The 20,961-nt window shown below is 35.0% G+C and overlaps 1 protein-coding gene across 1 annotated transcript; it reads left to right on the top strand.

Moving 5' to 3' along the window:
* The first annotated feature begins 12,908 nt into the window (after nucleotides 1-12,908).
* On the top strand, nucleotides 12,909-13,397 carry LOC121173261 (uncharacterized). Its single transcript, XM_041007907.1, has one exon. The coding sequence runs from the start codon at nucleotides 12,909-12,911 to the stop codon at nucleotides 13,395-13,397; it is 489 nt and encodes a 162-aa protein (XP_040863841.1).
* Nucleotides 13,398-20,961: the final 7,564 nt, after the last annotated feature.

The raw sequence follows: 20,961 nt of genomic DNA, 5'->3' as shown, positions 1-20,961 counted from the left end.
ATTAAAATAACCTATAGTTTCTTCAATTTCATTTACACTCTATCAGGTTCAACTAAACGCATTTATATCCTCTCCTCAAAACAATAATGACAGTGGTACAAAAGACATATAACAAAAGACAACCTTATCAGATTCTTGGAAACTTAAACCGGTATTAAGCTTCACGGCACCAACCTTAGTGACATCTAGGCCACAAGTTCAAATTAAGGTGTGTTGGACTATTCAATATAGTGCTTCTATTATCATTTATGCTTTATATAATACAAGACAACCTTATCAAACTATTCGACTTAGACATATATAATACAAAACAACCTTATCAAACTATTCAACTTAGACATATATAATACAAGACAACCTTGTCAAATTCTTCGAAACTTAAAACCTGCATTAAGCTTCACGGTACAAACTTTAGTGACTTTTTCTAGGCTACAAGTCCAAATTAAAGTTTCTTGTGTAACCCCATTATTAAAATAACAATTCATATTAAAAGAATAAAAAAAAATTAAAATTATGATAATCTGAAAATATTTTGTGTAACAAATAAAGTCAAATAATTAATTTTTTATATAAATAAAAACATTATTTCTAAATATGAACATCTATGAATAATGGGTCCTAAAAGTATAATCCGTCACATTTAATATTTGTTGTGCGTTCTAACAAAGCTAAAAAAGTATCTAAAGATAACTATGTCCTCTCAACTCCAACAACCGTTGTGCTTTAATAATAATACTTTTATTGAAATAATAATCCTAGAATATTTGTAAATAGTATTATTCTTAGCAGACATGATAATCTAAAAAATTAGTCATGATATCCATAATGAATTTAAAATAAATTATATATGCATGTGCATATATATATATATATACTCCAATAAAAATTAAATTAAAACAATTACAATTTATGGCATTTCCAATAAATGAGGAAAGAAATGCCATAAATTGTAGCATTAGTAACAGTGTGATCAATATGGAATTCTCTTGGAGCATTATTTTCTTTTGTTGGGGAAAGAAATGTGATTTTAACAAACTACACTTCGGTGTATCTTTTAGTTTATGCTTAAAGTTTTAATTTATATTTTTTGATTTTGCAATCAGGTGCGGAAACCAGATAGAACGGGAGAAAAACTCGATTTCTCAGTCAAAGTCCATGTTTTTTCACAATTTTTTAAAAGGAAAAATGAGGTCCCTTAGTTCAAGTCCCCACTCCCTATCTTAAATATTAATTATTATAAGTATTCATTTATCTACCTGTTCAGTATGCCTTTTTTTATAGATTATATGTATATTTTATCAAAAGGTAATCATAATAAAAAATAATAAGATCATTATGGGTGAGACTTATGAATATTTTACGAAATATATAGACTCTCATTAAGCTAAAACAGCTAAGCCCATATTCTGTATGTAAAAGTCAAAATAAAGTTTCAGAAATTTATAAATAAGATATTATTGTAATCCAACAATTCCAACCTATAAGCTCTGAATAATTATCAATTTTAGTTTTATAATAATAAAAGGGTTAAATAAGTTGTTAATTAACATCGAATTTCAGATTTTGCGTTTTAGTCATTTATTTTTTATTTTAAACTCTTATTTATTTTTATTAATAATCTTAATTAATCTATTCAAAATTAAATTTCTGTCTTTTTTATGTCATTTTCACTCTCTCTTAGCGACTAATTATTTGGAAAAAAATATATAAAAAGGTCTAAAAATGAATAAATAATTCAAAGGAGACTAAGACTCAAAATCTAAAATTTAACAAAAGATTAAAAACTTATTTGACTTAATTAAAATAACCTATATGGTTTCTTCAATTTCATTTAACTCTCAAGGTCAATTAAGCGCATTTAAGTCCTAAGCATTGTCTCCTCACACCAATAACAAAGGATATATATAACAAAAAACAATCTTGTCAGATTCTTCGAAACTTAAACCTGCAATCACGGCACCAACCTTAGTGACATCTAGGCCACGAGTCCAAATTAAGGTGTGTTGGACTATTCAGTATAGTGTGTGGAACTACTTCTGTTAACGTTATGCCCTTTACCTTTTGCACATATATAATACAACCTTGTCAAACTCTTCGACTTAGACATATATAATACAAGACAACCTTGTCAAATTCTTCGAAACTTAAAATCTTGCATTAAGCTTCACAGCACAAATTTTAGCTTCACTGCTACTATATAGATTATATTTTTTTTATTGGAAGTAATCATGATAAAAAAATGATAAAATTATTATAGACGAAACTTATGAATTTTTTACGAAACTTATAGAGTCTGATTAAGCTAAAACAACTTTATCTATATTCTGTGTGTAAAAATAAAAATAAAGTTTCAGAAATTTATAAATAAGTTATTATTGTAATCCAACAATTCCAACCTAATAAGCTCTGAATAATTATCAATTTTAGTTTTAATAATAAAAGTGCAAAATAAGTTGTTAATCTACATCGAATTTCAGATTTTGAATTTTAGTAATTTATTTTTCATTTTAAACTCTTATTTATTTTTAAAAATCATAATTAGTCTATTCAAAATTAAATTTCTGTCTTTTATGTCATTTTCACTCTCTTAGTGACTAATTATTAGAAAAAAAATATAAAAAGGTCTAAAAATGAATAAATAATTCAAAGGAGACTGAGACTCAAAATCTAAAATTTAACAAAAGACTAAAAATGTATTTGACCGAATTAAAATAACCTATAGTTTCTTCAATTTCATTTAACTCTATCAGGGTCAACTAAACGCGTTTAAGTCCTCTCCTCAAAACAATAAAAACAATTAATGGTACAAAAGACATAGATAACAAAAGGCAGCCTTGTCAGATTCTTCGAAACTTAAACCTGCATTATGCTTCACGGCACCAACCTTAGTGACATTTAGACCACAATTCCAAATTAAGGTGTGTTGGACTATTCAGTATAGTGCTTCTATTAACATTAAGCTTTATATAATACAAGACAACCTTATCAAACCATTCGACTTAGACATATATAATACAAGACAATCTTGTCAAATTCTTCGAAACTTAAAACTTGCATTAAGTTTCACGATACAAACTTTAGTGACTTTTTCTAGGCTACAAGTCCAAATTAAGGTTTCTTGTGTAACACCCATCATTAAAATAATAATTCATATTAAAAGAATATAAAATTTTAAAATTATGATAATCAAAATATTTTATATATAACAAATAAAGTCAAATAATTATGTTTTTATATAAATAAAAACATTATTTTAAATATGAACATCTAAAAATAATCAATGTTAAAAATATAATGTAATCAGTGACATTAACATAACTAAAAAAATATTTAAAGATAACTAAGTCCTCTAAAGTCTCTTCAGTTCCAACAATTTCATGATATAAAAATAATACTTTTATTGAAATGATAATTCTAATGAATAAAATAATCCTAAAGTATTTGTAAATAATATTGTTCTTAGCAGACATGATAATCCAAAAAATTAGTTATGATATATGCAATAAATTTAAAATAAAATTATATATGTATGTATATATACATATACATACATATATATGTATATAAATATATGTATCTATATATTCCAATAAAAATTAGATTAAAACAATCATAATTTATGACATTCACAATAAATAAAATATTTAAATAAACAATAACACGTCAACACATTCAAATAAATATAACAGAGACACAACTTAGTAATTTCTAGAATCATTAGACTCAATTCTTTGATTCCTAGAACCAATGTGAATCTCAAAGGGTTTGTGAATTCATATTTCATGCAATATGCAACGGTGTTTTTTTGCTATCTTTTTCATCATAGATGAAGATATCTAGAATCTTTCTCTCCTATTTCAAATGAAAGTATCTATAATAATTGCATGTCATCTTAGATAGAGGTATCTATCATATAATTCAAAATTACCAATTTATCGAATAAACAATGCAACATTTCAATTATACTTAAATAAACACACAAATATACATATACTAATATAATTATTCACATACAAAGCTACAAAAACACGCTCACAAGCTAATTCACATATTTGGACATACAATTAATATATATATTTCTTCTCTCAATTACCTAGATTACCTTTCAAATATCAATTTCCTAAAGATGCACAATTAAAGGAATGTTAATAACTTAATATTCAAATGTAAGTCACATGAAAGAAATGTCCCAAGCTAACTACAATTTGACTTAATGTTCATGTGTATAACTACTCGTACTCTAATTTTTCCTCTAACTATTATCATGTACTTTAACTTATAATTATACTATAACATTAAACCAAATGCAAACAGATTTATATTCTTATATGAGCAGCACATGATTTTAAGGAAAAAGTTACAATACACATAAGTTTTCAATTGAGGTCCCTTTAACAATTTAAAATAATTATACTATAGAAGTTTAGAAGAATATTATTTTACTCTTTGTAATTTAAATTTTTCGTTATCTTTAATTCTTATTCTCTATCAATTGTCTTAATAAATTTTTTCCACTTTATTCCTTCTTTTCCATCCTTCAGTAACTCAAGGATATTAAGAGAGTGTTTATGCGTGTGATCCAAAGTAAATGAGTAGTATAGTGTTGTTTAACCAATATTTATTTATCTCTTATTTTTATTATTTTTACTGTTTCATTATCGTTATTATTTAAAATGCAACCAATTAAGAACTGGAAGTAGTCTCCGTGATTGAAAAAAAAATCTGTGTCTTATATATTTTTGTTTTTCTTATGCTTTAAATTGATAGAGTTTTAATTTATTTATTTTTAAATTGTGTTTTTACAAAATTTGTATCTATTGTTTAAATTTATTTGTAAAAATATGTATTAATTTTTACTAAAACTATCATCAAACAATAATATTATTTTTAAAAAATAATTAAAAATCCCAATTCAACGCTCTTTATTAAATTTAAGAATTTCTTAAATTGTAACCATGTAGTGATTGACAATGAAAAGTATGTGGAAACTGATCCTTGCATCAACTGGCACTCCAAAGGGTACATATACACTATTGCTGGTGACTTAATAGCAGAGGACTTTGAAGTTGGTTGTCATGTAAGGCTGGTTGCTCCCACATCATAGTGGGGTTTGGATACAAATAAATCTTCCTATTCTCTTATGCACATGGCCTTAGTCTATGAATTTGAGGTGTCATGGATGAATCTACATTTGCACATATATTAACTACATTTGGTGTTCCATAATTTCGTGACACCATTAATCGTATATTAATAATTTTATATAATTATATTCATTTATTTATAATCACTTGTAAAACAAAATTAATGACAGAGAGGGAGAAATATACCTATACAAACTCGACCTTATGAAAGTCTGTCAAGGTCAAGGTGCCGTGCACGCACGCATATGAAGTTCCAAGCATTGTCTCCCCCACACAATTATGACAGAGAAAGTGAAACTCAGACATATACCGATACAAACTTGACCTTATCAAATTCTTTAAAATTTAAACCTGCATTAAGCTGTCGGCACTGACTTTAATGAATTTTTCTATTCCACGGGTCCAAAAAGGTGTGCTGGACTTTTTGGATATAGTGTGTGGAATTCTCCTAAATCTACGTTGTCCTTTACCTTCTACACATAATACTACAGAAAAGTGTAGCCAAAGACAAATGAATGATACATGTGACAATAACTAAAGTTTGTTCAAGGAAATGTGTGCATGACTTATAAGTTTATGCATGAAATATATGTAGATAATTTATAACCAAATAAATGTCTTTTTTACCCAGAGAGAAGAGCTATTCGTCCAATTCAGAAAAAAAGAAGAAGAAAGAACATTGTTGGTCCATATATATATATATATATATATATATATATATATATATATATATATATATGAGCTAGAACACACCTTCAAGACTTGAAAAATCAAAACATGCCTAGCGCATTTGATTCGGTGCCACTAGCTGCATATAGGATAATTGATTTGGTGCTTCTTTACAAAAATAAAAATAAAAATTGATTTGAATTCTTGATGCTTACGTGTTTCGTTAGCTTTCACATCTTCCAACCTTCAAATCTCATCCTCTTCACAAAAATTCAAAAAGTCTAACGTCTCGCTATCACGGTTAATGTTCACCTCTAATATTAATCAAATCCTTCCAAGACTTAATACTCCCTCAGAAGAACTCTTCAAAATTAACCGAAATGTCAGAAGAACTATTAACTATAAAGCACGGACATGGACATGAACACTGAACACGTGGATATTTAGTGTCCAAAATATAGGACACGAACACGACTATATATATAATTAAATAAAATAAAATTACAAAATTAAAAATGTAAAAAATTTCTAAGTAAAAAACAAACAACAAAAGCAATTTCTAATCAATGTTGTTCATGTCTTATTGGCCATGTTGTAACTTAATTTTATTCAAAACAGTATATGATTAGAGGTAGACAGTAAATTTAAATTCTAAACCAAAAAATTATGCAAGAGCTACGAACTTATCAACCAAATGCCACCAAATTAAGGAATGTTTGGTATTAGAAGAGAAATCACCTTGTTTTTTTACTAATACAAATAAAAAGCTTTCAGAAAAAAAAAGAATAAAAAAACCATTTAAAAATTAAATACTTAAAAGAGTAGTAAAAGTGTAAAACAATAGTGACCTTTCAAAAAGGCAATAACACGGCAGCGAGAAAAACCAAAAAATAAGGCTTGCTATACGGCCATACCTGCTTTCGATAAATAAGGCTTATCATACCTATACTGTTGTATTCATAGTAACGGCAATAACACGACAACGAGAAAAACCAAAAAATAATAACACGACAGCGAGAATAATGCTTGTTCATTATGAAGAAATTAGAAACGACAACGAGAAAAATTGAAAAAAGAAACAAGGAGCAAATGAGAAAAGAAACAAGGGCCTACCTGCGCGACGAAACGGAGGCAACGACGTGCAGCAATGGAGGCGTTTGGTTCGCTTGCGGGAAACGGCAAGAGTAGACAAAGAAGAACCGTTTTCGTATTTGGTAAGCATTTTTTAAATAAATAATAAAAATAGCTGAGGCTTGTTGGGCCGAGTCCAATCGCGCGTGTCCACTTGGTGGGCCGCGTCCAATCGTGTGTGTCCTATTGTCCAACCGTGCCCAGTGACAGCGAAAGCAACGGACACCGCGTCGCACCGGAGTTGTACCCGCTTGCATGTTCGATGCAAGTCCGACGCGGCACATGTCGATGAGTGCTGCATCAGTGCTTCTTAGACTATTAGAGATAAAAATGAGTTTAATTAGTTTCAAGTTAATTAAAGATTAGTTTAATTAGTTACAAATTAGTTATTAATTTAGTTTGTTACAATTTAGTTTGATTAGTATATATTATGAGTTTCTTGTGATCATTTGAAAAATTTGAAATATTTGTTTAAACCTTAAGCATAACATTGTTTATTTTATTCCTTGCTTTGACAATTGCCATTTTACTCACTCATTTGGAACATGCAACCAATATATTAAATGTGAATTCTCGTACACTTTAAGAAAAAATCTTTGTGCACTCTATCAATATCCAATTATATTTCTTCAATTAACATTGTAAATAATTATATATTTACAAATCATCAATAGAACCATCCTTAATCTCTTAAATCATATATATTTTTGCATTTGGTAAAACAAGGTTTCAAAAGTCTGTATTTAAATTTTAATTTATATTTCTTATTCATCCTATTAATGAGATCAGTTTTTAAACAAAAAATTGATTTATTAGTTTTATTTTTTTTTACCTGTGTCTATATGAACCCAAGGATTAAATAAAACTTTTTTGTTGTTTTGAATAAAAGTTTTTAAACTGATAAAGGGTATAAACTTGACATATATGCTAATAGTCTTCTCTGTCTCGTTGTGATGAAATCCGAAATTGATTTTTTTTTTGTCAATAGGGATATGGTCCAAGCTGCTATCATATGCAGAAGGTAAGGATTTTATAACCTTAATTTTTTGTTTTATAAGGACTCAAAATATATTGAATTTTTTATAATAATTATGTCAAAAGTTATATCAAGAATACTTTTTTATTGATTGATTTGATTGATTGTATAAAATTATTTTGGGTTGTTAATAAGTATCTTAAGAAATTAAAACAAAAAAAATATTTATTATAAAAATTATATATAAATGTAAAAAAAATTAAATAATATAATTTTATGCCATTCAATTTTTTTTTCTTCCTTTTAGTTGTTAATCATCATTTGTCAATTATTTTGTTTGCATTGTCATTGCATGCATTACTATTAAACCTTTTCTACTAATCCATGAATCATCCTTCTTAAATGTATGTATATGTACGTGAGTTATTTAATACATACAGACGAATAGAACCATTGGCTTTGCATTTGAAAAAATGACTTATATGATTTATTAGTATAATATAACATAATTCAACAATATTAGTTAAACATCAAATTGATCCCTAGCTAGATTTGGCAGTAACTATTTATTTTTCTCCTTTCTATAAGAAAAGAAATTGATAACCACTTCAATTTGGTCCTTGATGCAACTTAATATTAGTAACGAAACTGACCGATATGCAAAATCCTCAACAACTAAATTGGTTGATATTTTCAAATTTGATGGATAATATCAATTTTAAGAACTAATTAAATTGATATTCTACTTTAATAAATACCTTACTTATGGCATCTCACATTAACATTGTAATCAAATGATTCTATATCACGCTATTCACTCGAGTAATTTTTTTTTTTTGCAGAAGCTTTTAATGCTGTCATAATAGGTGAGTTCCTCTGGTTTTATATGCTACACATAATATTAACCATGCAAAACATTTCACTAGAGTTAGAATTTTTATTTTATTCCTTGCTTTGATCATTGCCATTTTACTCACTCATTTCGAACATCCAACCAATATATTAAATGTGAATTCTTGTACACTTTAAAAAAATAATCTTTGTGCACTCTATCAATACCCAATTATATTTCTTCAGTTAACATTGTAAATAATTATATATTTACAAATCATCAATAGAACCATCTTTAATCTGTTAAACCATATATCTTTTTGCATTTGGTAAAACAAGGTTTCAAAAGTCTGTATTTATATTTTAATTTATATTTCTTATTCATCCTATTAATAAAATCATTTTTTAAACAAAAAAAATAACTTATTAGTTTTATATTTTTACCTGTATCTATATGAAACCAAGGATTAAATAAAAAAAAAAATTTGTTTTGAATAAAAGTTTTTAAACTGATAATGGGTATAAGCTTTGACATATATGCTAAATAGTCTTCTCTAGCTCGTTGTGATGAAATCCGAAATTGACTTCTTTTTTTCTTTTTTGTCAATAGGGATATGGTTCAATCTGCTATCATTTGCAGTAGGTAAGGATTTTATAACCTTAATTTTTTGTTTTATCTCAAATCAAAATATATTGAAATTTTTGTAATAATTATTTCAAAAGTCATATTAAGAATATTTTTTATTGGTTGATTGTATAAAATTGTTTTAGGTTTTGTTAATAATTAAGTATTTTAAGAAATTAAAAAAACATTTATTGTCGAAATTATATATAAATGTAAAAAAAAAAGTCATAAATAATATAATTTTATGGAACTCAAATTTTGTTTCTTCCTTTTAGTTCCTTAATCATCATTTGTCAATTATTTTATTTACATTGTCTTTGCATGTATAGCCATTAAACCGTAATACTATTCCATCCAATGAATCATCCTTCTTAAATGTATGTATATATACGTGATAAATGCTAAATAATTGTGAATTAATAATAGAAAATCAAGTAAATTTTGACTTAAAATTAATTATTTAGCATTTATTTTAATTAAAAAGCTAATAATTGATAAAGTTTGGATTTTTGGCTGTAGAATTGAAGGTTGAAGGTGTAATATGCAAAAAGCAAGAGAAAAGCTGAAGAAAAGAAGAAAGTTGGAAGCAGGCTCAGTCCAGTACACACTAAGCGGGCATAAGCGAGGCGTTAAGCACGAAGACGCAGGATCCGTTACGCGCGCCAAGCACACGATCCAACATAAGCACACGCTAAGCCTGCAACACGCGTTAAGCGCACAATCTAAACATGCTAAGCATGAGGTGTCGTGCTAAGCGCGCCTACGAAAGCCCAAAGCCCATTTCAGTAGCTATAAATAGAGAGCCAGTCCAGGAAGAATCACACACCTCGCCTCAGAACACTTCTCTCAGCATTCCAAGCCTGAGCTCTCCCTTTCTCTCTATATTATTTATTTTGCCTATCCATTCTTTCTTTCACCCCTCAGTTGTAAAGCCCCTCAATGGCCATGAGCGGCTAATCCCCTAGCTAAGGCCTAGCAGGCCTAAAAAGCCAACGATGTATGGTGTACTTCAAGAGTTATCAATGCAAAGAGAATTCCTTCCAGGATTTATGTTCTAATTCTTTTCTTTTTATCTTGCATTATGTCTTAAATTTCTTTTGGGTTTTATTCGCTCGGAAGAGGGTATTTCCTAATAAGGGTTTAAGAGGCAATGCATGCATCAGTTTTTAGGGGTTACACGCTTAGGAAAGGGTAACACCTAATAGAACAAATAAAGAAAAGAATCATTGGGTTAGCATTGCTAGGCATAGAATGATGGCCCAATTCCCATGCATTTAGCAACATCTAGAATTCAACCTTAATGCATTTTAATTATTGAGTCTTCACAAAGGCATTTGGAAGATAGGTAGTTAAAATAGGCTTGTCATCGTGAGGCATCAGGGGCAAGTAAAATTAACAGATGTGGGTAGAACTAGTTCAATTGCATTGGTAATGAACATCATAATTTCATGCATCGTAGGCCAATTAGGTTTGTCCGGTCTTAGCATCTTCATCTTAATTAATTATATTTTTAAATTGTTTGATCTAGTAGTAGCAATTTACTCTTGCATTTATTCTTGCTTTTTACTATTTACTTCTCACTTACAAATTGAAGAGTATTCAATAAAGTGCAATAAAATCCCTGTGGAAACGATACTCGGACTTCCGAGAATTACTACTTAGAGCGATTTGGTACACTTGCCAAACACCTCAACAAGTTTTTGGCACCGTTGCCGGGGATTTTGTTCTCGCACTTAATTGTCATACTATGTCAATTTGTAAGCTCAATTCTTCCTTTCTTGACTCATTCATCTAGTATTCTTTACTTTCTCTTCTATCCTTTCTTTCTTCTCCCATAAATTGCACGGGTAGTGCCTTTTGTTTTTATGCGAGGTAGAACTACATCTAGAGACGTTGTTCCTATTAACTTAGAAATTGAAGCTACTTGCCGACGTAACAACACTGCAAGAAGAAGAAGGGAGCAGGAAGCAGTTACACCTCACCTCCTCCTTCTCCAAATCACACTCAGATGGACAGGGAGTCGGCATGAAGAGTCACACTATAAGACTTCTCTAATACCGCCACCCCTCAGTTCTTCACCAGTATTGCAAGGTCGGAGGTCCAAGCAGCCAACATCTCCTACCCACACTCTCTTATTCAGTTAATTAAGGGAAACTTCTTCCATGGTCTCCCAAATGAAGACCCATATGCGCATCTAGCCTCATACATAGAGATATGCAACACCGTTAAAATCGTCAGAGTTCCAGAAGATGTGATACACCTTAACCTCTTCTCCTTTTCACTAGCAGGAAAGGTGAAAAGATGGTTGCACTCCTTTAAAGGCAACAGCTTAAGAACATGGGAAGAAGTAGTGGAAAAATTCTTAAAGAAGTACTTCCCAGAGTCAAAGACCGCTGAAGGGAAGATGGAGATCTCTTCTTTCCATCAATTTCCCAATGAATCCCTTAGCGAAGCACTAGATCGTTTCCACGGGTTGCTAAGAAAAACACCAACACATGGATACAGCGAGCCAGCACAACTAAACATCTTCATAGATGGCCTGTGACCTCAATCAAAATAGCTGCTAGATGCATCCGTAGGAGGGAAGATCAAGATGAAGACTCCCGAAGAAGCAATGGAGCTCATCGAGAACATGGCTGCTAGCGATCAAACTATCCTTCGTGATCGCACTTATGTCCCTACAAAAAGAAGCCTCTTGGAGCTCAGCACACAGGACGCAACTTTGGCACAAAACAAGCTGTTGACTAGGCAAATAGAAGCCCTTACGGAAACCCTCAGCAAGTTACCTTAACAATTACAAGCGGTAAGTTCTTCCCACTTTTCTGTTTTGCAGGTTGAAGGATGCCCCACATGCGGAGGGACACATGAGCCCAGACAATGTGTAATCCAACAAGATCCCTCTCGAGAAGTAAATTATATGGGCATACCGAATCGCCACAGATTCCAAGGCTACAACCTAGGAAATCCGTTTGGATTCAATCAAGGGGCAACAGGATTTAATCACGGGCCACTGGGATTCAATCAAGGAAGAAACTTTACGCAAGGCTCAGGCTGGAGGAATCAAGGAAATCAATACAAGGAACACAGGAACCAGCCACCATACCAGCACCCTAGCCAAGGTCCAAATCAGCAAGAGAAGCCCACCAACATAGAGGAACTGCTGCTGCAATTCATCCAGGAGACAAGGTCACATCTGAAGAGCACGGACGCAACCATTTGGAATCTGGAAGTTCAAATGGGCCAACTGGCGCATGATAAAGCCGAACGACCTACTAGAACTTTCAAGGCTAACACGGAGAAGAACCCGAAGGAAGAATGTAAAGCAGTGCTGACTCGAGGGCAGAGAAGAGCGCAGGAGGAGGGTAATATTGAAGGAGAAGACCTGCCAGAAGAAAGAAGGACAAAGAAGAAAGAAGAAAAAGAGACAAAAGAAGAAGAGAAGGTGACATCAGCACCTAAGACCAAGAGCCAGAGAGCACGAGAAGCCAAGAAGGAAGAACCACTAGCCCTCCCACAGGATCTCCCATATCCTATGGCACCCACCAGGAAGAACAAGAAGCGTTACATCAAACGTTTCTTGGAAATATTCAAAGGGCTAGAAATCACCATGCCATTCGGGGAAGCCTTACAGCAGATGCCCCTCTACTCCAAATTTATGAAAGACATCCTCACCAAGAATGGGAAGTATATTGACAACGAGAATATTGTGGTAGGAGGCAGCTGCAGTGCAATAATTCAGAGGAAGCTACCCAAGAAGTTTAAGGACCCCGGAAGTGTTACCATCCCATGCACCATAGGGAAGGAAGCGGTAAACAAGGCCCTCATTGATCTAGGAGCAAGTATCAATTTGATGCCCTTATCAATGTGCAGAAGAATTGGGAATTTGAAGATAGACCCCACCAAGATGACGCTTCAACTGGCAGACTACTCAATCACAAGACCATACGAGGTGGTAGAAGATGTCCTGGTCAAGGTACGCCACTTCACTTTTCCGGTGGACTTTGTTATCATGGATATCTAAGAAGACACAAAGATTCCCCTTATCTTAGGCAAACCCTTCATGATGACTGCCAATTTTGTGATGGACATAGGGAATGGAAACTTAGAGCTGAGTATTGACAATCAGAAGATAACCTTCGACCTTTTCAAGGCAATGAAGTACCCACAGGAGGGTTGGAAGTTCTTCAGAGTGGAGGAGATTGATAAGGAAGACGTCAGTATTCTCAAGACACCACAGACTTTGCTGGAAAAAACCATGGTAAATGCGCTAGACTGCCTAACCAGTGAAGAGGAAGAAGATCTGAAGGCTTTCTTGGAAGACTTGGATCATCAAGACAGTATTCCTGAGGGAGAAGCCGATTTTGAGACACTAAAGAAGGAAGTTTCGTCCGAGAAGAAGAAGGTAGAGTTGAAGATATTGCCCAATCATCTGAAGTATATGTTCTTGGAGGAAGATAAGCCTATAGTGATCAGTAATGCACTCACAACAGAAGAAGAAAACAGGTTGGTAGACATTCTGAAGAAACACAAGAAAGCAATTGGATGGCACATATCGGATCTCAAAGGAATCAACCCTGCTTACTGCATGCACAGGATAATGATGGAAGAAGACTACAAGCCAGTCCGACAAACCTAGAGGCGGTTGAATCCAACGATGAAGGAAGAGGTAAGAAAGGAGGTGCTCAAGCTTTTGGAGGCTGGGCTCATATACCTCATCTCTAACAGTGCTTGGGTAAGCCCAGTACAGGTGGTTCCTAAGAAAGGCGGAATGACAGTCGTACGAAATGAGAGGAATAACTTGATACCTACACGAATTGTCACTTGTTGGCGGATGTGTGATGCAATCCTACCCCGCAAGGGCATTGGATAGAAAAACTCCAAGTAGATTGGGCCAGAGATGCAAGAGAAGGCCCTAGGGTTCTTATGAGCCTTAGGGTAGATTTCGGGCCCATGGGCTAAGTACGAGCCCACTTATCTTTGTAAATATTATATTAAGGTTTCATTATTTGTGAGCCTTGTATTTAGGGCTCCATAATGTAGGTAGGGTACCTTAGAAATATAGGATTTTTCAGCCCTTGTATTTTAGGGCACCTAGACTAGTTTTTGTATTAGGGGTAGTTTTGTAATTTCGCATGCACTAAGTGGATATTTGATGTGTGTGGTTGGAAATAAATTTAATTGAATTGGTAGAAGCCCAATCCAATTAAATTTTAGAGGGGGAGGTGACCATTTGCTTACTACACCCCATTGCCACATCATATAGTCACACTTTGTGCATGTCCTTCATGCTTTTCATGCCTCATGACACCTAAGCACACTTAGTGGAGAATCTTGGAATTGATCTTGGATTAGTGGGCTGAACCATAACTAAAATTCACTAATCATAATTAGTGAAATTTTGGCTCCACAAATTCAATTTCAAATTCAAGTGAAATTTGAATTTCCCTCCAATTTTGTGTGACACTTAGGCTATAAATAGAGGTCATGTGTGTGCATTTTTTTCAACTTTGAACATTTGAATATTAAACTTCAGATTTCAAAGCTCATTTAGAGCACAAAATTTCGTGCTCTTCTCTCCCTCTTCCTTCATTCTTCTCCTTCTTCCTCCAAGCTCTTATCCATGGCCTCCTATGGTGGTGAGCTTCTTCTAGACTCATCTTCTCCTTGAAGTGGCGTCTCCTCTCTCTCTTCCTTCCCCATTCCGCTGCCATTTATCTTCCAAGAAGCAAAGGAATCCATTGATGAAGAAGATCCTAGGCCTACAAGCTCCCATGGAGCTTGCATCAATGTGTATCGACTACCGCAAGTTGAATGAAGTCACACGGAAGGACCATTTCCCCTTACCTTTCATGGATCAGATGCTGGAGAGGCTTGCAGGGCAGGCATATTAGTGTTTCTAGGACGGATACTCAGGATACAGCCAGATCGCGGTGGACCCCAGGGATCAAGAGAAGACAGCCTTTACATGCCCCTTTGGCATCTTTGCTTACAGAAGGGTGTCATTCGGGTTATGTAACGCACCAGCCACATTCCAGAGGTGCATGCTAGCCATTTTTTCAAACATGGTGGAGAAGAGCATTGAAGTATTTATGGATGACTTCTCAGTTTTTGGACCCTCATTTGACAACTGCTTAAGGAACCTAGAGATGGTACTACAGAGGTGCGTGGAGACTAACTTGGTACTAAACTGGGAAAAGTGTCATTTCATGGTTCGAGAGGGCATAGTCCTGGGCCACAAGATCTCAGCTAGAGGGATTGAGGTTGATCGGGCAAAGATAGACGTCATTGAGAAGTTGCCGCCACCACTGAATGTTAAAGGCGTCAGAAGTTTCTTAGGGAATGTAGGTTTCTACAGGAGGTTCATCAAGAACTTCTCGAAGATTGTCAGACCCTTAAGCAATCTGCTGAATAAGGACGTGGTTTTTAAGTTTGATGAAGAATGTTCAGCAGCATTTCAGACACTGAAGAATAAGCTCACCACTGCACCAGTAATGATTGCACCAGACTGGAGTAAAGATTTTGAATTAATGTGTGATGCCAATGATTATGCAGTAGGAGCAGTTTTGGGACAGAGGCACGCCAAGGTATTTCACGCCATCTATTATGCTAGCAAGGTCCTTAACGAAGCACAATTGAATTATGCGACCACAGAAAAAGAGATGTTAGCCATTGCCTTTGCCTTGGAGAAATTCAGGTCTTATTTGATAGGGTCGAGGGTCACCATTTTCATAGATCATGCTGCCATCAAGCACCTGCTCGCCTTGACAGACTCAAAGCCGAGGTTGATTAGATGGGTCCTACTGATACAAGAATTTGACATCATCATCAAGGACAAGAAAGGATCCGAGAATGTGGTAGTCGATCATTTGTCCCGGTTAAAGAATGAAGAAGTCACCAAGGAAAAACCAGAGGTAAAAAGGGAATTTCCTGATGAGTTTCTTTTGTAGGTTGCCACCAGACCTTGGTTTGCAGATATGGCTAACTACAAAGCCACGGGAATCATTCTAGAAGAATTTAGTTGGAGTCAGAGGAAGAAATTCTTGCATGACGCATACTTCTATGTGTGGGATGATCCTCATTTGTTCAGGGCAGGGGTTGATAATCTATTGAGGAGATGCGTCACAAAGGAGAAAGCACGGAGCATTCTTTGGCACTGCCACAGTTCACCCTATGGCAGACACCACGGTGGGGACAAAACAGCAGCAAAAGTGTTACAATCAGGTTTTTTCTGGCCCTCTATTTTTAAAGATGCTTACGAGTTTGTGCGTTGTTGTGATAAAGGCCAGAGAACAGGGGGGATTTCGCGAAGGAATGAGATGCCTTTGCAGAACATCATGGAGGTAGAGATCTTTGACTGTTGGGGCATAGACTTCATGGGGCCTCTTCCTTCTTCATACGGGAATGTCTATATCCTGGTAGCCGTGGATTACGTCTCCAAATGGGTGGAAGCCATAGCCACTCCAAAAGACGATGCCAGGGTAATGATAAAATTTCTAAAGAAGAACATTTTTTTCCCATTTTGAAGTCCCACGAGCCTTGATTAGTGATGGGGGAACGCACTTCTGCAACAATCAGTTGAAGAAAGTCCTGGAGCACTATAATGTAAGACATAAGGTGGCCACACCTTATCACCCTCAAACGAACGGCCAGGCGAAAATTTCTAACAAAGAGCTCAAGCAAATCCTGGAGAAGACAGTTGCATCATCAAGAAAGGATTGGGCCTTGAAGCTCGACGATACTCTCTGGGCCTACAGGACAGCATTCAAGACTTCCATCAGCTTATCACCATTTCAGCTAGTGTATGAGAAGGCATGTCATTTACCAATGGAGCTGGAGCATAAAGCATATTGGGCTCTCAAATTGCTCAACTTTGATAACAACACATGCGGAGAAAAGAAGAAACTACAGTTGCTGGAATTGGAAGAAATGAGACTAAATGCCTACGAGTCATCCATAATCTACAAGCAAAAAATGAAGGCATATCATGACAAGAAGCTACAAAGGAAAGAATTCCAGCTAGGGCAGCATGTATTACTCTTTAACTCAAGGCTAAGGTTGTTCCCAGGTAAGTTGAAGTCTAAGTGGTCAGGGCCGTTTATAATAAAAAAAAGTCAGACCTCATGGACCAGTATAATTGGTGGACCCTAGAGAAGAGAATTTTGAGAAGAAATGGATCGTCAATGGACAGCGCTTAAAGATTTATAACGAAGGGCAATTAGAGAGATTGACGACCATTATCTACTTGAATGATCCTTGAAGAAAGCCTAGTGTCTAGTTGAAGACATTAAACTGAGCACTGGTTGGGAGGCAACCCAATGTATTTTTGTACAAATGTAGTCTTCTTTTAATAAAAAAAAAAAGCCCAACAGGTGCAAATAGCAAATAGGAGGTGCAATCAGTAAAAGTCCAGCAGGTGAAGTCAACAACAGTAGGGGTGCAAACAGCAGAAAAGGAGTGGGCTACACGAAGTCACACGCTTAGCGTGCATCTAGGCGCTAAGCGCCCAGGTACATTTTCAATTTTAAAATTTTAAAATATTGAGGGAAAACCAAGGGATGCTTCCCTTGGTGCGCTTAGCGGCCACCTACGCGCTAAGCACGCAAACCATAAATTGCTGGACAGTTTTTGAAGCTGCCCAACCCCTCATCTGCCTTTGGTGCCTTTAAAATTTTTAGCCACCTCAGCTCATTTCCTTTCTTCTCTTTTACACTTCCACTCCCTTTACTCTTTTTTCTCTTCATTTTCCAAAAGCCTACTCACGTTCCTATGCCTTTCACTCAGTTTTTCACGAAAAGAGGTAAGATTTGGAATCTGGACTGTTGCCACAATGATTTGTAGGTACCATCACGCTAAGCCCTACACAGAGGCTTAGCGGGAACAGGCAACATGGGAAAGAAGAAAGAAGAGTGCGTTAAGCTTGCAGCAGATAGGATATGAAAATGCAACACGCGCTTAACCGGCACCGTCGCGCTAAGCGTGCTCATGAATCTCAGTGAATGCACTAAGCGCGTACCAGTTGCGCTAAGCGCGTGCCAACACCACCAGGAAGAAGGCACTAAGCACGAGGCTGGGCCTTAGGGCCCATCAACCTCGTGCTTTACTTTTTGCACCCCTTGCTTACTATTCACACTTTCTGAATTTCTTTTTGCATCCCCCTCTGTTTACTAACTGCAGTCTGTTTCTTCTTTTTTTTGTTTTTCTTTTTCTTTTCAGACGGCTTCCAGCAAACGTCGAGCTGTGCCCACACCTGGGGAAGCATCCAGCATAGATACTAGGACAACATTCAGCTCCGGAACATTCTTTCGGAGAGGAATGTAGAGCTCGCACCCAGGATGTTTGACGAGTTCCTTCAGGAGCTCCAGAGGCGTCGATGGGACCAAGTCTTGACCAGGCTTCCAGAGAAGAGGATTGACATCGCTCTGGTGAAGGAGTTCTACTCCAACTTATATGGTCAGGTTTGATGCTAAGATGATTAATGACTTCCTTGACACCCCGTTCATCCTGGTAGATGGGGAGGAGTACCCAGCTTACTCCCAGTACCTCCACACTCCTCCCGATCACGACGCCATCCTTTCCACCTTGTGTACACCAAGGGGGCGTTTTGTGCTGAATATGGATGGTGCCCCTTGGAAGTTGCTGCGGAAGGACCTGACGACACTCGCTCAAACATGGAGTGTCCTTTCGTATTTTAATCTTGCTCCTACTTCTCACACTTCTAATATTAATGTTGACAGGGCCCGACTCCATATATGGCTTGGTGATAAAGATGGACCTGGACCTGGGCAACCTCATTTCTCGGCAGATCAGCCAGATCGTCTAGTCCAGCACTTCCAAGCTCGGGTTTCCAGCACTGATCTCAGCGCTGTGTGACATTCAGAGGGTTGTCTCCGATACCCTAATTTTTGAGTCACTCAGTCCTGTGATCAACCTTGCTTATATTCGGAAGAATTGCTGGAACCCCGCAGACCCCTCTATCACATTTTCAGGGGTCCGTCGTGCATGTGTTGGATCAAATGGCCTTGGAATAATTAAGAAGAGGGGTTGAATTAATTATTAATGTGCCTTGACTAATTAAAAATTTATCATTCTTAATGTTACTAGATTTAATTAGGCTTTTACTACAAAGTTAAGAAAATAAAGAATAGAAAAAGAAACTTAACCAAAAGTAAAAGCGATAATTAAAGTGCACAGCGGAAATTAAAGAGTATAGGGAAGAAGAAGACAAACACAAGAATTTTATACTGGTTCGGTAACAACCCGTGCCTACATCCAGTCCCCAATCGACCTGCGGTCCTTGAGATTTCTTTCAACCTTGTAAAAACCTTTACAAGCAAAGATCCACAAGGGATGTACCCTCCCTTGTTCTCTTTGAACAACCAAGTGGGTGTACCCTCCACTTGAAATGATCCACAAGAGATGTACCCTTTCTTGTTCTCAGTTACAACAACCCAAGTAGATGTACCCTCTACTTGTACCACAAAGGATGTACCCTCCAATGTGTTAAGACAAAGTTTTGAGGCAGTTAGTCCTTTGAAACTTTGTGAAGGGAAAACAAAAGATATATCAGGCGGTTAGTCCTTTGAAATCTTTTGTTTAAGGGAAACAGAAGAATCAAAAGAATTCTCAGATTGTGTCGTTTTGAATTCTTTGAAAAGGGAGAAGGGAGACACAAAATAATTTAGGCGGTTAGTCCTTTGTTCTTTTGGAAAAGGGAGAAGAGAGACACAAAAAGAATTCAGGCAGTTAGTCCTTGTCGAATTCTTTTTGGCAAAGGAAGAAGAGAATGAAAAGATATAACACACTTTTGTTTTCTGTGAAAGAACAAGTTTTGGAAACCAGAAAACTTAGAAAGCTTTTGGCAAAGGAAGTTCAAGAAGACGTTCAAAAGTATATATGAAAAGTTATATCAAGTACTTAAAATGCAAGTCAAGGTCTTACTTTTATAGACTCTTCATGTCTAGTCAAGAAAACCATTGGAAGAGTTATAACCTTGAGAAAACCATTGGAAGAGTTAAATCTCTTGATTTTTATACAAAACTTGTCACTAGTAATCGATTACCAAAACCATGTAATCGATTACACAAAGCATTTTATGAAAAGATGTGACTCTTCACAATTTAATTTGAATTTCAACGTTCAGATACACTGGTAATTGATTACCAATATATTGAAATCGATTACACCATTCAAAAAACAATTGGAACGTTGCAAATCCAGTTAAAAGCTTTTGAAATCAAACTTTGCCACTGGTAATCGATTACAGGAAACTGGTAATCGATTACCAGGGGGTAAAAACTCTAGTAACTTAGAAAATTTTGAGAAAAACTCTTTTGAAAAACAAAACTGTGCTATGTTTTTTTTTTTGAAAAATCTTTTCAATACTTCCCTTGTGAAATCTTCTTGATTTCTTCTCTTGAATCTTGAATTCATCTTCTCTTGAATCTTGAAATCAAACTTCTCTTGATTCTTGAATCTTCTTGATTTCTTCTCATGAAAATTGAAATTAATATTGATCTTGAACTTGTTGACTCAATCTTGAAATCATTCTTTGGGCTTTTTGTCATCATCTTTGTCATCATCAAAAC

This window comes from Glycine max, chromosome 13, assembly GCF_000004515.6.
Source record: "Glycine max cultivar Williams 82 chromosome 13, Glycine_max_v4.0, whole genome shotgun sequence".
Classification (NCBI taxonomy): Eukaryota; Viridiplantae; Streptophyta; class Magnoliopsida; order Fabales; family Fabaceae; genus Glycine; species Glycine max.
Note: the sequence above shows the minus strand (reverse complement) of the source record. Positions and strands in the feature narration are given on the sequence as shown.

Bases quoted from the DNA above. Each gene is read 5' to 3' on its own strand.
- LOC121173261 (XM_041007907.1), top strand. From the start codon at position 12,909: ATGGCACCCACCAGGAAGAACAAGAAGCGTTACATCAAACGTTTCTTG.